The sequence below is a fragment of the Ursus arctos genome, unplaced genomic scaffold, assembly GCF_023065955.2.
Source record: "Ursus arctos isolate Adak ecotype North America unplaced genomic scaffold, UrsArc2.0 scaffold_29, whole genome shotgun sequence".
NCBI lineage: Eukaryota > Metazoa > Chordata > Mammalia > Carnivora > Ursidae > Ursus > Ursus arctos.
In genome coordinates, this window is record NW_026622974.1 from 29198862 (window position 1) to 29214852 (window position 15991).

At 33.8% G+C, this 15991-nt stretch overlaps 1 protein-coding gene and 1 non-coding gene across 16 annotated transcripts in view; both read left to right on the top strand.

Moving 5' to 3' along the window:
* Nucleotides 1-15991, top strand: part of SENP6 (SUMO specific peptidase 6) — a 116939-nt gene that overhangs the window by 36625 nt on the left and 64323 nt on the right. For 3 of the 15 annotated variants that reach the window (XM_026507055.4, XM_026507059.4, XM_026507063.4), the window contains exons 4-7: nt 2062-2204; nt 3278-3382; nt 7840-7860; nt 9294-9377. In XM_026507055.4, coding sequence (XP_026362840.2) covers nt 2062-2204; nt 3278-3382; nt 7840-7860; nt 9294-9377 — 353 coding nt within the window. The remainder of the gene's footprint in view (nt 1-2061; nt 2205-3277; nt 3383-7839; nt 7861-9293; nt 9378-15991) is intronic. The other 12 variants (XM_026507056.4, XM_048219644.2, XM_048219646.2 and 9 more) reach the window with 4 other exon arrangements.
* Nucleotides 14975-15076, top strand: LOC113261379 (U6 spliceosomal RNA). Its single transcript, XR_003318363.1, has one exon. It is a non-coding gene; the product is annotated as a U6 spliceosomal RNA (small nuclear RNA).

A 15991-nucleotide genomic window follows, 5' to 3' on the forward strand; every position in this document is an offset into this window, starting at 1 on the left:
ATGAGTGATACATTTTTTCATGCTTCTGAGATTCTTAATAGGATATGTATCAAAATCACCCAGAGCAGTGGCTCTCCCATGTTACTGTACGTCAGAATCACCTGGAAGCTTTGATAAAAAGATTGCTGGACCCCACTCTCAGAGTTTCCGATTTAGGAGAACTGGAGTGGGGCCTGCTAATTTGCATTTTAACTTGTTCCCAAAGGAGGCTGGTTCTGCTGATCTAGTGAATCATACTTAGATAACCATTCATTGATTTAGGGCATTTTTTTCAAAATAACATGGGAGTAGACCTAGGTCACAGTGACTGTATAGGTCTAACTTTTATCAGTGGAATGCATCTTGATGACCAGTTGTTATTATCTGTTTCTGGAGGGGATATATATTTACTTCTGGCTAATTAGTAGGAGCATTAGCAATCTCTGTCTCAGATCACCTTAATTCAGTGGTTCTCCCAAGTATGGTCTCTAATTGGCAGTATCAGCATTGCTTGGGGACTTGCTAGAAATGCAAATTATTAGGACCACCCCAGACCTGATGAATAAGAATAAACTGTAAAAGGTTGGACACAGCAGTTTAACAGACCATTCAGGTAATTTTGATTTATACTAAAAATTTGAGAACCGCCTTAATTGAACTGAAGGTTGAGATGACTAGAAGCTGGATTTCAATCTATACGGAGGCTGTTATTCATAGGCTGTAATTCTGATCCAAATTTTGAGGGGTTTATGAGGCCCTTCATATATGGTGGATCTTCATCTCCACTTTTTATCTCTCTAGCTCTCTGTTGGAAGTTCAGCTTAGCCTCTCAGCTGCATCTTCTGGAATCAATAGATGCCTCGGGAAAAACAAATCTGGGCTTAGATCTCTGAGTTTCTTGTTCCTATCTTAATTAGTAATTATTCACTGCATTCAGAGCCCTCAGAGGTCTCAAACATACATATTTTTTTTAATTTGTATTTTGTCCAGTTTTTTTCTAGTTGTTTTCAAAGAGTAGAAGGAAATTGATCTGCATTACTTAATCTGCCATTACCAGAAGTGGAGGAATCTGAAGCCTATGGCTATAAAAGATTAGGAAGCAAAGAAATGTCTCAAGGAGGAGAAATGATAAGCAGTGTGTCAAAAATAGGTCTTTTTTGGAATTTTGTAATGTAGATATGCCTAAAAATAAGGATGGTGCTGGCACAATGAACTCTACTCAGGAGAACTTTTTTTGTGGGTGGTATTTTTTTAGGGAACTGTTAGGTTTCTGTAGAGATCAATTGTTTGGGGGGGGGAAGCCATGTTCCTGTCTTCTTATGACTATATTTTATAAGTGAGTGAAAAGCAAAATATTAAACTATCGTTTCAAAATAAAGTAGATGAGAATGCTTTTTAAAGTGTTGTTTTGAGTAAATTATCACTAAGAACTGAAGATTTTTTTTTTCTTATTGAGTCTGAAAGCAGCTTTTAAATGTCTGGTGCAATGAATGTAGTAGAAGTTGGTTTCTTTGTTGAAAAGAGCTTCCTGAGAAATGGGCCATCCTATTGTCATAACTGTGATCTCCCCAAAGTGATTGTTCTTGATGTGTTTATATGCTCATTTGCAACTATGAAGGTATCAAAACATTGCAGTTTCTGTGTTTGTATAGAAACTTTAAGGCTAAGGCCAAACTCCTTATACAAGTTGAAATGGTAACTTACTGTCATATTTGACTGTACTTGTCCTACAGATAGCGGCAACAGGGAAATTTTTTTTTTTTACTCTCAGGAAAGAGCTCTTCTAAGATACTCTACCCTCAGGTCTTCTGTTTTTCTCTTTTAATTATCTCAAATACCTTTGGGGACTTTTAAATGAAAAGGAAATAAGATCATAAACAGCCATGTTCCTACATATTTGTGTTATCCTTAGGGGAAAAAAAAGTATTACGGTTGAAATACTCTTAAATTCATGCCACTGTCATCCCTCTCTCCTATCTCCAATAGCTGGCACAATTTTTATAGCTTTTTTGATAAGTGGGTTTTCAAACAATCATATTATGATGTTTATTGACTCTTAAATGTTTATGGATCTTTTTACAGATAAATCGTCAGTCGGAAATTGTTTCTACTAGTTCTGCTGATCCCTGGAAGACATGTGCAAGACGAAACAAGGCTGAAAGTTTAAAACCTTTGAAAGGCAACCCAATTGGACTTAACATGTTGAGCAACAATAAGAAATTGAGGTATAGGCGCTTCACTACACATTCCTACAGAAAAGATAAAGGATTTGACACCAAAAATTAACTACCTTTGTGGCCAGTTGACCCAACCAACCTTTACCTTTTCTTTTCACTTTATTAGTAGTGCCAAGAGGTAGAGTTGTTCCAGTGTGTGGATTTTTGCTTTGAATCTTGAGATTAGGGTTGATGGCAGTGATTTCTTGGTTCTGGATAAAAATACTGCAAGAAAAGTTTCAGTAGAATAGGATTTCATAAGATGAACTTTCTCTCACATAGTTAGTATAATCTTGGTCATTATATTAGAAGTAGAAGGTACTGGAGGGTAGAGTGCACCTGTCTCCTTTAGGGGATACTTATTCAGGATTGTCTTCAATAAGGGACTTTTTTTTTTTTTTAAGATATCTTATTCTCTTCTCTTCTAGATATAATCCACCTTTCCTTGGTGGTACTCGTAGGGAACCACTGTTACTGATATGATTGGGCTTTTACACCTCCCAGAAATAGGGTTGAAAATCGCTGTTCATTTCAGTTTTGTCAATTTATAGATAAAAAACTGAGGTACATAAAGACTAAGTAACTTTGAAGTCAGTGGTGGAGTCAGAAGCAGAATTTGGGACTCCTGGCTTTTTTTTTTTTTTAACAATGATACATTTGATTTTTATTTTGGCATATAAGAAAACTTTGTAATACTCATGGTTTAAAAGCTTTTTATATGGATAGTTCCTAATAGAGAAGAAGAAAAGAAAACATATCTGAATTAATTTATAAGATATCTTACAGTGCAAAACATTCATTTAGGATTCCTGCTTTCTATTCCACTGTTTTTCTACTCTGTATCTTTCATGAATTGTATTGGAAACATTTCAGAGACAAATTGAGAAAGTGGAAAACTCCTAATGGACAATTCAACATGGTCAATTGGGTTGGGTTGATGTATAAATATATATAAATATATTTTTTTTTAATGTGAAGGTTTTTGTGAGTGTATGTGTGTGTGTGATTTCAAAGGATTTATTTTGCATATGTGTATGTAATTTTCCTTTGTTCAAATTATTCTTTGTCTCTTGCATCTGCAGTGAAAATGCACAAAATGCATCAATATGTTCTGGGACTGTAGTTCATGGTAGACGTTTTCAGCATGCTAATGCACAGATATCACTAGTAAAAACAGCAGCCCAAAGGTAAGGATTTGAATTGCCTTTGTTTAGTTGCCTTTTTAATTGTTTTGCACTATTTTTTTTAACCATGTTTTTTACTTTGTGGAACTTTACTGTGTTTCTCCTGTCTGTAAAGAGATATTCCTGTCTCTGAAATAATTCATGTCTTAGAATTTTATTTTATGTCTGCTTTTGAATAAATCATATTCTGTAAGTAGAGGCTTAAATAAAAGCCTTTTTATTGCATTATATTCCAGTTAAATTAATCTGATTTTACAACATTGACTATAACATTTGACAGGAAGTCTTCAGCTGGTAGTTTAGCTCTGATGAGTAAAACTACAGTTATTAGCTTACTTTCTTTTTAAGATTTATTGGATTTCATAGTACCAAAATAAATCACATTATTAGTTTTAGCTGAGAAAATTTTGTGTTTTAGTACATTTGGATGTTCTCATTGATCATCAAAGTAATACTTGAACCTTGAAATAATGAAAGTAACAGTGGGGAAAGCTTAGGGTTTTAAGTGCTTCTGAGGTTTTTTGTGACCATTTTTGAATGGTTATGAAATTTCAATTGAATTTCAGTTCTGAGTCCTTTTTAATTAATTAAGAAATTCTTAGGATCCAACAATAAAATAAATAATTTTGCATTATGAGTAGTTGTATAAAATGTTTTTATAAATAGTAAAATTTAAAGATTTGTATATATGCTAGATGTTGTTCTCATTTTTTTAAAATGTCAGTCTAGATTGTTGCTTATTTAGAAAATGTCCTGACTTTTAGAAACCCTTGCTGTATTTGCTATGTACATAGATTTGCTATAGCATAGATTTTTAACTTAAAAACCTTAAATCTTTCTCATACTTCAGGATAAGAAGATCTTTCTTTTGCTTAAATATATTATTTTATCATAGGTAAAAGATTGTGACATTAGATATTTGAGAAATTCAACTTCAGAGAACTTACTGCACATACCAAAAAATTAGCTTCTCTTGCTGTAAAGTACATAAATCAAGCTCTCTAGCTGACATATGGCACAAACATGAGAATAAATAATAAAAGGAGAGTAATTTGTGGAGAGGCAAAAAGAAGAGACACTGTTTTTCACACACTGGTCACACTGATAGAATCCATTGCTGACAGAAATTTGTCTTTTTGATATTCTGAAAATGTGGTCCATGTTGCAATACTCATTTATAGTTTGTAATCAAGTGATACAGTCTGCAACCAAAATTATTATTGCTTTTGAACTTATTTATGGAATTAATTTATGGAATTAATTGGAATTATTTGCAGTATGACCTATTCTCTCCATCCTTCCTTTCATTTTTGGTAATGTTAAAAAACTGATTTCAGTCTGGAAATTGGTTTGTGTTTTGTTTTATTCTAGATCTTGGCACCTATTATACCTTGCATATGTATTATTGCTGTCTGCATAAAAGATTAGATTCTGTTAAGAGGAAATAGCATTTAGTAGTAAAATATTATTTCTTAAAATAAAAAAAACCCAAAACAACAACAACAAAAAAAAAACCCTTAATTAGTTTGTATTTAGAGAAACACTCCTGAGTAAAAATACCTGACAAGAACAACTAGGGGCAGTAAGGAAAACTGAAAAGTCATGTTAGCAGATTCTATTTATGTTTGTCTTTTATTTATAGAATAAACATTTCTTATTCTTGCTACAGTGTGTCATTAAAAAGATTTTGACATTCAAAAACAATCATTGAGAGTTTTTCTAATTTTCTTCCTTCTTAATCATCAAGTATTTTTATGCTACATGCCAGGCGTAGATGAGGTACAGAGTAGTCAAAGGTGAATGTATATGACAGAGTCCCTGCTTTCAAGCTCAAGTTTGATTAGGGTAGAGGACAGGAAGATGAGTAAACAAATAATTACATGGTAAGTGCAGTGTAGTAGACACAATTTGCATAGTGCTATTTACAGAGGAGGGAGCTGTGAAGAATTCACAAAGGAAGTATTAAAGAGGCTTTCCTGTGTACTAGCTAGAAGAGAACACTCCATGCAGTAGGAATGCCTTCTTGAAAGGCATGAAGAAAGCCTTTACCTAAGATGGTTACACCAAACCTTTGGTTTTATTTTATTTTTTCTTTTTTTAAACTTTTGGTTTTAGATAGTGTAATTTTGGCACAGTTGCCGAGCTTCAGATGTGGCGAGCACCCTGGTTTTTACTGGCTTTGAAACTCAACTCTTAATTTGAAATTAAAGGAAATGCCACAAGTTGGCAATTCACACAGTCCTCTTGGAGAGAGTGGTATAATTTCTTTTAAAAGTAAATCAGTTGCATTTTGAATAATTTGTAGTTCTTTAGAAAGATATGGGAACAAGTACATCACACTTTTAATCAGAAGGGAATAAATGAAGATTGTTAAAATATCTGATTAGATTAGCTACTATTTGGGAGCACATTACAATTTCAGTCTATTTTCTTACTGCTACTACAAATGTTAATATAAATCATATTTAAAAGATAGGTTGTTTACGTACTAATAGTGATGGAGGGAGGGTAGTCTTAGTATGGAAAAATGAAATGTAGAAATTAAAAAATCTATATAACTCTATCATCTCCACTCCTAACTTCAATGAGACTTGGTAAAAGAGCACATTTACTGGTTTATGTTTTATTTACATTTTCACCTTTTTTTGTTTTTGTTTTTTTATTAAGGATAGGTGAAAAGACTTGTAAGGACCATAGGGGAAAATGAATGTCTACAAAAGCATATATAATCCATAAATGGGAAAATGGGCTCCTGGAATAAGCAAGATTTAATTATTATTGAAAAGCACCACTTTGAAAAGAATTTTTGAAGTCTTAAATCAGGTCATGGATACCAGAATCAATCAATCTCTCTTTTTTCCTTCCTTTTTAAAAAAATTTTAAGAACACTAGTACAGCACTAGTACAAGAATGAAATAGTCCAACAAGAATGTAAGTTGACATTTTTACAAAGTCCTAATTACTAATAATGGCTTCCCTCTCCATTTTTTAAAAGCTTTTTTTTTTTTTTTTTTTAATATGTATGCTCCTCTAGGTCAGGACTTGATAAACACTTTGAGGAATCTTACAGAAGCACAGTGACTTATAAATTAGATATCATATCATAATAAATGCAATTTCTTCAAGGATAAGAGAAATGAGCATGGGCATATATATATTTTTGTTTTGTTCTGTGTTTTTTGTTTTCTTCCTAACTCCCTTGGTTTATTGGAAAGAACCAAACCTGTTTCTTCTACTGCTACTCTGTCTTCTACCTCTTTCCTTTACTCTATACAGGTGAGTTTAAAAAAACAAAAACAAGAGACTACTAAACTCTTCTCACTTCTTGGGCATAACAGTGTAGAGCTAGAAGTGGCTGTATTAGGTATTAATGCCTAACTTTTTGTTTTCATTTTGGTTTTCCTGGAAATAGAACTCCAGTAGAAATAAATATATGAGATAAGTTGGACTGTATTTAAACTTTCATGTTTATATTTTGTTTTATTTACTTTAATAGGGGTGGTAATATTCCCTCACTTTTTTGTCATTTATCCAACATAATTTATTTTATACAGATTATCCTGTTTTTTTAATAGTAAAGGTAAAATTTCAAATATGTTATTCATGTAAGCTTATAATTCTTGTATTTACTATTGAAAACTTAAAATAAGAGTTTCTTTTCAGTGTTGCTTATGTAAAACCACATAACCTCTTTTTTTTTTTTTATTTGTTAGGATTGATATTTTACTTGTTTATTCCACACTATAGGAATATTAGAGTTAATATGGGGACTCAGAGAATTTGTAAACTATGTTTTGCTTACAATTAGTTCTGAATATTTTGTTCATTTTATAATGAAGAATAATTCTAGGATATGAATCTTATTCTAAATTGAAGATCTTTGTAATTTCACTCTTGAGTAATTGATACTGATAGCTCTTTAGATTTTCCATGAACTGTAGAGAAGGATGAACCTGTTATTCATCCTTGTGTCCAAAACCATATGCTGCTGTATTTAATCTATGGCGTTAATGCAAGTTTCAACCTTAAAAAAATTCTTTTTTCTTACTCAGAAGCTAATTATCACACCTGGTAACAGAATTGGAACCATTAAAAATTTTATAACTTTCAGGAAATTATATTGTTCTTTGAAGACTATTTGCATAACTACTCTAAAATAACATATCCTCAAATGGTTGATAATTAAATAGAGCTCTTTCAAGAATCTTTCATCTCTTTGTACATCCTTTTTTCTTAAATATGTTTAGATATAAATTATTTTCTGTATTAACAAAAGTTGAAAAACAGTTTACATATCTGACAAGGTTCCAAACCTAGTATATAACATATATATAATGTGTTTAAAACGAATTAATCACCTTAGAGTTTTGCCTTATTGACCCACAGTTATTAAAACTACAAATGATATATAAAAAATGAGGTCTTGCCTCTTACATTTTTTTTCTTTTTCATGTTTTAAGCAGTCTGGACCAAAAGGAAAGGTAAGCTTAATATTAATGAAATTAGAGCATGGATATAATAGTAAGATATCAATTATATTTATGCTTTGAAAAATATCCATTGAATTAGAGTTCATCATAAAGCTTATTAATTATTTTAATAAAAGGAAACATTAATGGAAGAACATGATATTTGACTTATGTGGGTAGTGTTTTACCATAATTCTCAATATGGTTATATATTTATGCTGACATGACTGCTTTCCTTTTAAAGGTTAATGCCTTAGTAGTAAAGTTATTTTCAGTTAATAGCATTAAAATCTTTCTTGTTATATTTTACTGATAATACTTTTGTTTTTACACTTTACTAGATAGAATTGAGGGAGAAAATGGAATTAGAATACCTTAAGCATGGAGTTAAAATTCTAAAAATCAGTGTATTCCTATTCTCTGACCAAAACCAAAATTTACGATCACTGTTTGTTCCCTTTGTAATAACATTGGTAGGCACATGTCCTTTAGCAGAAGTGATGAATGATGTAAATAACATGGAAATAAATTTTTTAAGAATGCACATTTCTTTGAGTAGTGAAATGATTGTAATTATTTTAAAGCAAATGTTTGTAAGAATAGCTTCTGTCCTCAGTGTCTTATGTAGAATTTTTTGTGCATGTACATCTTTTTTCTTGCTCTTACGAGAATCTCAAAAGCTTTTTATGACCCTCCCCACAAAAAAACAGGTTAACAGCCCTTCTATTAAACCAAAATCTAAGTGTAATTGGTGAAGGTCAAAAAAAGGGGACTTTCTATAATTTTGTTTCATTGTATAATTTTAACTCTCTAATTTTTTAAAGGTATAGAGAAATCAAAGAGGACAACTTACAATATTTTATAAAATGTTGTATATTCCCCCTTCCTTAATGAACACCAAGGTTCTGAAATATAAAGATGGTCCTGTCAGCAAATTTTTTATGATTCTGAAATACTTCACAATTCTTACATGTTTTAGCTGAATGGCTTGTGCAGATATTTTACTATTTCCTGGGAAAGAAAAATTATTTTCCCATTGTGTCTGTTTTTCTTTTTGAGTAAAGCATTATTTTCTGTCAGATATAGATGAGTCATTTCATCTTTAAAATTTTTAACTCGTAAGTGACTACATGTTTTTTTGAAAGCCATTAATAAGATTTTTAAAATAAAATTGCTGAAGAATATACATTAAATAACTCTTTGTACAATCATACACAAAACATCCTCTTGTTTTATATAAGTACTTTCCCTATATGCTATACCACATAAAATGTAAGTACTCCAATATTCTCAGGTTAATGTAAAGGTCTTAGATTATTCAGTTTTTCACAGTAGCCTTGGAGGGTTCATACTGACTTTTTGCACTGTTTGGCTTATGCATATTTCTGTAGTGGAAATTTGTTCATTGATACATTCAGCAAATATTTCATGACTTTATGTGCCAGGCACTATTCTAGGAGCAGACAGAAATCCCTACCCTCTTGGAGCTTACATTCTTGTTGGAATAATCCTGGAATAGGAGTCAGAAGGTATGGAATTGAGTAATCAATAATACCAGTAAGCACATAACTTACTGTAAATGGGGATGATAATATTTGCCCAATGTTAAAGAAGATTTGTGAGGAACAAGTGAGATAATTATTTAGAACTGATTTATATACTGTAAAATTTGAAATTTCTATAATAGTAATAGATCTTGAAATTCTTTCAGTCTTTTGTACTAAGATTACTGCCAGGGCTAGATATGAAGCAGCAACTATTTATAAAATACCTTATAATGACTATACCTGAGTGCTTTATTCAGCAGTATAGTTGTCTTTAGGTTGAATTTAGACCATTAATCCTTTGGGTCTTTATATGAAATTATTTTGTGTTTATCTTTGTTGGAGACAGATAAGGTGAGAAGAACTTTTGCATCAGTACATTTTACTTTGTGAATTCTTCTCACGTAAGCCTTTTTGACCCCTTCTTGTGAACACCAAGTCACATCTTTTTTCTCATCTTTATGGAGAAGTAGAAGATCCTTTATTTTTATCCCTCAACACATGAGAGACTATAAATTTCTGAACTAAATGATTTATTTACAAGAGAATGGTTTATCTAATAAACAAAAACTAGGTAGTTGTGGAAAGTTAATCTTTTCCAGGTTTTTTCCTACTTGTACACTGGGCACAATGGAGTTTAAAACCAAACTAGAATAAATAATAAATAGCAATATTAAGATCTAGAGCTTGCAGACTTCAAAAAAATGCTGCTGTTGTTGTTGTTGTTGTTGTAGGTGACTTTGACAATTTGAATGCCTCAAATTCTTTTCTGACTCAGACGGGTCGGTTGTGAATACACTGTATCTGGTAGTACCAGCAACCTAGAATATTTAACCTGGTATTAGAACTGTTCTTTTTTTCCTCCATAGATAAGAATCCATTGACCCATTATGAAACTGAACCACACAGTGATTTTCAAATTTAAACTTATAAAAAATTTTAAAAAGTATGTGTGTGTTGTCGAGAATTTTGAAACAACAATAAAGTACAAAGATGAATAGAGTACAATGAAAGAACATATATGAAATATTAGGAATGTTTACATAAAGGGTGTGTTTGAAAAGATAAGTATAGAGATTTTATAATTTTCTAAAAGCTCTCAAAATAGAAAAATAACATTATTAGGTTCCCAGTGCATTTCTTCCAGTATTTTCCCATACTTTTTAGTATACCCAACACATGTGGAATCATAATAAAAATACAGCTGCATATTCTAAATTTTCACTTAACATTGCGTCGTAACATTTTTCACTGTCATTAAGTTGACTTCTAAAAGTGATTTTTAATAAATGCATAATAGGTTGTCCTCCAGATATACATAATTTATTTACTCATTAGCTCATCATTGTTATATGTGATACATTCATGAACAACTTTGTGTATAAATTTCTAAATGAATCTCTGGTAAATCTCTGGTAAAGGATTGTTTGGATTAGGTCACAAATGCTTTTAATGCTCTTCATAAGTACTGCTAAATTGTTTTACAGGGAGGTGGTACCAATTTATAATAGCATTATAAGTTGCTGTCTGAAGATAATCTGAAAATAAAATTATAGTCAGATGATACTGTCTTCCTTGGAATTATGAGTCATCTAAAACCTTAGAAATAATAAAGTTGAGCAGCAGGATGATAAGCTACAAGACTAATAGTATTAATTATTGTTTCCTTCATTCACTTCTGATCAATTGGAGTGTATAGTGAGAGACCACAGTTTTATTCACAGCAGCAACTAATATTAAATATCCAGTAATAAAGTTAATAATTTATAAGTCTTTATAAATGTATCTAAGACTTACTCTGAGGCCTATGTTATGTTTCTGGTTGGTTGTTACTAGTGCTCCTTCAAGTAAATTTAATGGAATTTTAGTCAAAATTTCAGTGACTTTGATATCAGTTATTTTAAAAAATTTGACCAATTAAAGCTAAAGTTTATTTAGCAAAGTACAGCCATACTTGAGAACAGCAATAGATTTTTTTTTTAAAAGAAGAATAAATAGAGGAAGAGAAGAATGACTTGTCTTGCCACATAAAATGTAGTGTAAAGAAAACAGTGATTAAATATGGAAACCCTAGAAAAAAACTGGGAAGAAAGACAGTAAACAGACTAGAGAGTCCCAGTATATCCCATTTCCAACCAAGATGTCCAGTCAATAAATGCAAACAAGTTTGCAGTTTTTTTATTTTATTTTTTTTAAAGATTTTATTCATTTATTCGACAGAGATAGAGACAGCCAGCGAGAGAGAGAACACAAGCAGGGGGAGTGGGAGAGGAAGAAGCAGGCTCATAGCGGAGGAGCCTGATGTGGGGCGCAATCCCATAACGCTGGGATCACACCCTGAGCCGAAGGCAGACGCTTAACCGCTGTGCCACCCAGGCGCCCCTGCAGTGTTTTTAAACATCGAAAATATGATATTTGTACCTTGTTTAAAAAATTGGTATTTTAAGTTTCTGTTTGGTGGCCAGTAGTAGTTCAGTTTTTGCCAACAATACCGTCCTTGTACAGCAACGTTTGTACAATTATTTGACCTGATAAATGCACTTTTGATTGCATACTGCCTTTTAGATATATATGTTTATTCATTCCAAGTATTCTTTTTCTTTTTTTTCTTTTATTTATTTATTTATTTTAAGATTTTATTTATTCATTTGACAGACAGCCAGCAAGAGAGGGAACACAAGCAGGGGGAGTGTGAGAGGAAGAAGCAGGCTCCCAGCGGAGGAGCCTGATGGGGGGCTCGATCCGAGGACTCTGGGATCATGCCCTGAGCTGAAGTCAGATGGTTAACGCCTGAGCCATCCAGGCGCCCCAGTTCCATTCCAAGTATTTTTCAAGTGCTTGCTGTGTCCTAGGCATAAGGATACAGTGATGAACAAAACAGACAAGCTCCCTGCACTCCTGTGGTTTACATTTTGACGAGCAAAGACTGATCATGAACAAGAGAAACATGGAATAATAAATTTTTTAAAAAATGTTTTTAAATTTATTTGCGAGAGAGTGCGAGTGAGCAAACATGAGCATGGGGGAGAGGGAGCAGCAGACTCCCCACTGAGCAGGGCGCCCCTTAACAGGGCTCGATCCCAGGACCCTGGGATCATGACCTGAGCCAAAGACAGGCGCCTAACCGACTGAGCCACCCAGGGACCCTGAAATAATAAGTTCTATATAAAGAAGCATAATTGGGTGATGTTATAGAGAGTGACAGTATGGTTTCTTTAGATTACGTTTTCAGAGAAACTTTTAAAAAAAATTTTTTTTTTTTTTTAAGATTTTATTTATCGGGGCCCCTGGGTGACTCAGTCAGTTAAGCATCTGCCTTCAGCTCACGTCATGATCTCAGGGTCCTGGGATCGAGCCCCCCGCATCGGGATCCCTACTTGGCAGGGAGTTGGCTTCTCCCTATCCCTCTGCTTACTGCTCCCCCTGCTTGTGTGCACTCTCTCTCTTTCTCTGTCAAATAAATAAATCTTTTAAAAAATTATCTATTTGACTGACAGAGAGCACAAGCAGGAGGAGCAGCAGAGGGAGAAGCAGGTCCCATGCTGAGCAAGGAGCCTGATGCAGGGCTGTCAGGACCTGGGCTGAAGGCAGAGGCCTAACCCACTGAGTCATCCACACGCCCCTCAGAGAAATTTTTACTACAAAGCTAACATTTAAACAAGGACTAAATGAACAGTCAGCCATGCCATGATCACATAGATGGCTTTTCCAGATAGGAAAGAGATGGTACTAAGATAGTAATGCAAGAATGAGTTTAGCATGTTCAAGGAATAGAAAGAAGGACCACAATGGCTGGAGTTAGGGGAGCAAAGGGGAAAATGTTGCAAGGTGAATTTGGCAAGGTCAGATAGGACCTAGATCTTAAAGGCTTTGTAAGATGACTTGAAGAGCTTCATTTTATGTCCCTGCACTCAGTGGAAGGTTTCAGGGAATTTTAGATAGGGAAGGGTTAATACCTGATCAACCTTTGAGAGTTTTTAAAAAATGTTTTGTATATGATTTGTAATTTGGTGCAATAAAACCTTAAGTCCGTGGCATTCAATTAAGAGTAAGCATGTTCCACTTTCCAAATATTAGTGTGCTGCAAGGGAAAATCAATAATAGTCTGTGACTAAATATTCAAAACTACCTCAGCAAAATCTAGGAGTTGGGGAGATAGAAAGGCAGAAGTAAAAGGAATCTTGAGGCCTTTTTCTGGGAGGAGAGTTGGAAAGGAAAGAAGTAATAGAATTTTTTTTTTTTTAAGATTTTATTTATTTATTTGACAGAGAGAGACACAGCCAGTGAGAGAGGGAACACAAGCAAGGGGAGCGGGAGAGGAAGAAGCAGGTTCTCAGCGGAAGAGCCTGACGTGGGGCTCGATCCCACAACGCCGGGATCACGCCCTGAGCCAAAGGCAGACGCCCAACGACTGAGCCACCCAGGCGCCCCAGTAAGAGAATTTTAAAGACCTCCTCTCTGGGCGCCTGGGTGGCTCAGTCCTTGAGCGTCTGCCTTCGGCTCAGGGCGTGATCCCAGAGTCCTGGGGTTGAGCCCCACATCAGGCTCCTCCGCTGGGAGCCTGCTTCTTCCTCTCCCACTCCCCCTGCCTGTGTTCTCTCTCTCGCTGGCTGTCTCTCTCTCCGTCAAATTAATAAATAAAATCTTTAAAAAAAAATAAATAAACACCTCCTCTCATTAGGGATGCAGTAGATATCTTGCTTGAAGAAATGGTTGGAATTTTGGTAACATGTTAACAGAAATATGTAATTGGAATAAAGATTGAGAGATGAAAGGTAACTATTTGTTAAATAAATTAGGGAAGGAAAACGAATACTAATTGTGCAAACCAGTAAAAATAGGGGAAAAGAGGAAACAAATAATAGAAATATATACTACAGACAGTAAAGTAAGATGAAAGGAAAACATGAAGTATATCAGCTGTTACAGTAATTATAGTGAGGTTGAATATATTTAATAAAAGACTTGTTGGATTAAACCCAGTTATATTCTTTACAAGAATCAGACATAAAGTAACATTCTGTAAGGTAAAAAAAAAAAAAGGTTGTTTAGAATCACAGAAGTTGCAAACAGAAAGCACGAGTATAATTTTAATAAAAAGATGGAATTATGGATTAGTACTAAATATGAAAAGGGAGCATGTTTTGTAATGGGCATAGTTTGTAAAAGTATAACAACTAAGTACATAAAATTTCCTTAAAATGTTTAAAATGCAAGAAGTTCTTGGTTAGACTACAGCTGTGGGAGATTTTAAATATATCTTGGAAAATTAGACTGATTTATGAGTTTAACATGAGTTTGGTATAATGAATTTTAACATTTGAATATGAATACATTTATTTTATAGAAATAGACATCTTTTAGATCAGTTAGAGCAGTGGAAAGGTTAATAAAATGAGCTATCATTAAAATCCAGCAGAAACCAAGACAACAAAAACCCAGCACCCACATCCTGGTTTCTAATACCACTCTCTAAGAAAAGCAACATGGAGAAATGACTGGTTCTAGGTTTGAGTTAGGGAAAACACAAATGTGAAGTGTCTTAGTGTTAGACACCAAGTACTCAAAAAACAAAAGAATACTTGCTTCAGAAGCACATATATTAAAATAGTAACATTACAGAGAAGATTTTCATGGCCCTTGTGTAAGGATTACAGGTAGATTATGAAGCACTCTATATTTTTGTAAATTTTGCATTATATATATTTTAGCAAAATAAAGAAAAAAATGATGTCACATCAAGGGGACACAGGAGCCAAGTGAAAGCGTTCCCAAAGACCAAAACTAAAACAATTGGATTATAACCTAAAGTATAAAATAAATATCCATGTGTCATACTAGTAAAAATGATTGAATAAATCATTTATTTACTCAGCTATCCTAGGGTTGTACAAACCACATAAAATAAATTGAAGGAAATGGACAGCTGTTTATTATAGAATTCTAAATAATTTGTATAGATACTCCACACTTAAAGAAGTGAAGTTTAACTACCCCATCCCTTCTGTGGGCTGGACTGACTTGTTTATTTACACATGGAGTGTAGAAAGGGAAGAATAGTAACTCCAGAGTGGAGAAACCTGGCAACACTACCTTAGCCAAATGATCAAGGTTAACATCACCATTGAAATCATATTGATATTATGTACCTCCTGATATGATGTGATGAGAAGGGCACTTCAACTCTGATATGCTAACCCTCAGGTTGTTTTTTTTTTTTACACATTTTACTTATTTGAGAGAGAGTGAGTGCACACAGCAGAGGGGAGAAGCAGCAGCAGACTCCTTACTGAGTAGGGCGCCCTTTGCGGGGCTTGATCCTGGGACCCTGAGATCATTACCCCAAGCCGAAGGCAGAAGCTCAACCGACTGAACCACCCAGGCGCCTTCCCTTCCCCCAAATTTATAACCTCGGTCTAATCATGAGAAAAACATCAGAATGACCCAGGTTTAGGGGCATTTTACAAAATGCCGATTCTCCTCCAAAATGCCAAGGTCATGAGAGATCATGTAAGACTGGGAGACAGAGGAAACTAAAGAGACAGTACAACTAAATGCAGTGGATCCTGGATTGGATTCTGGAGCAAAAAAAGGATATT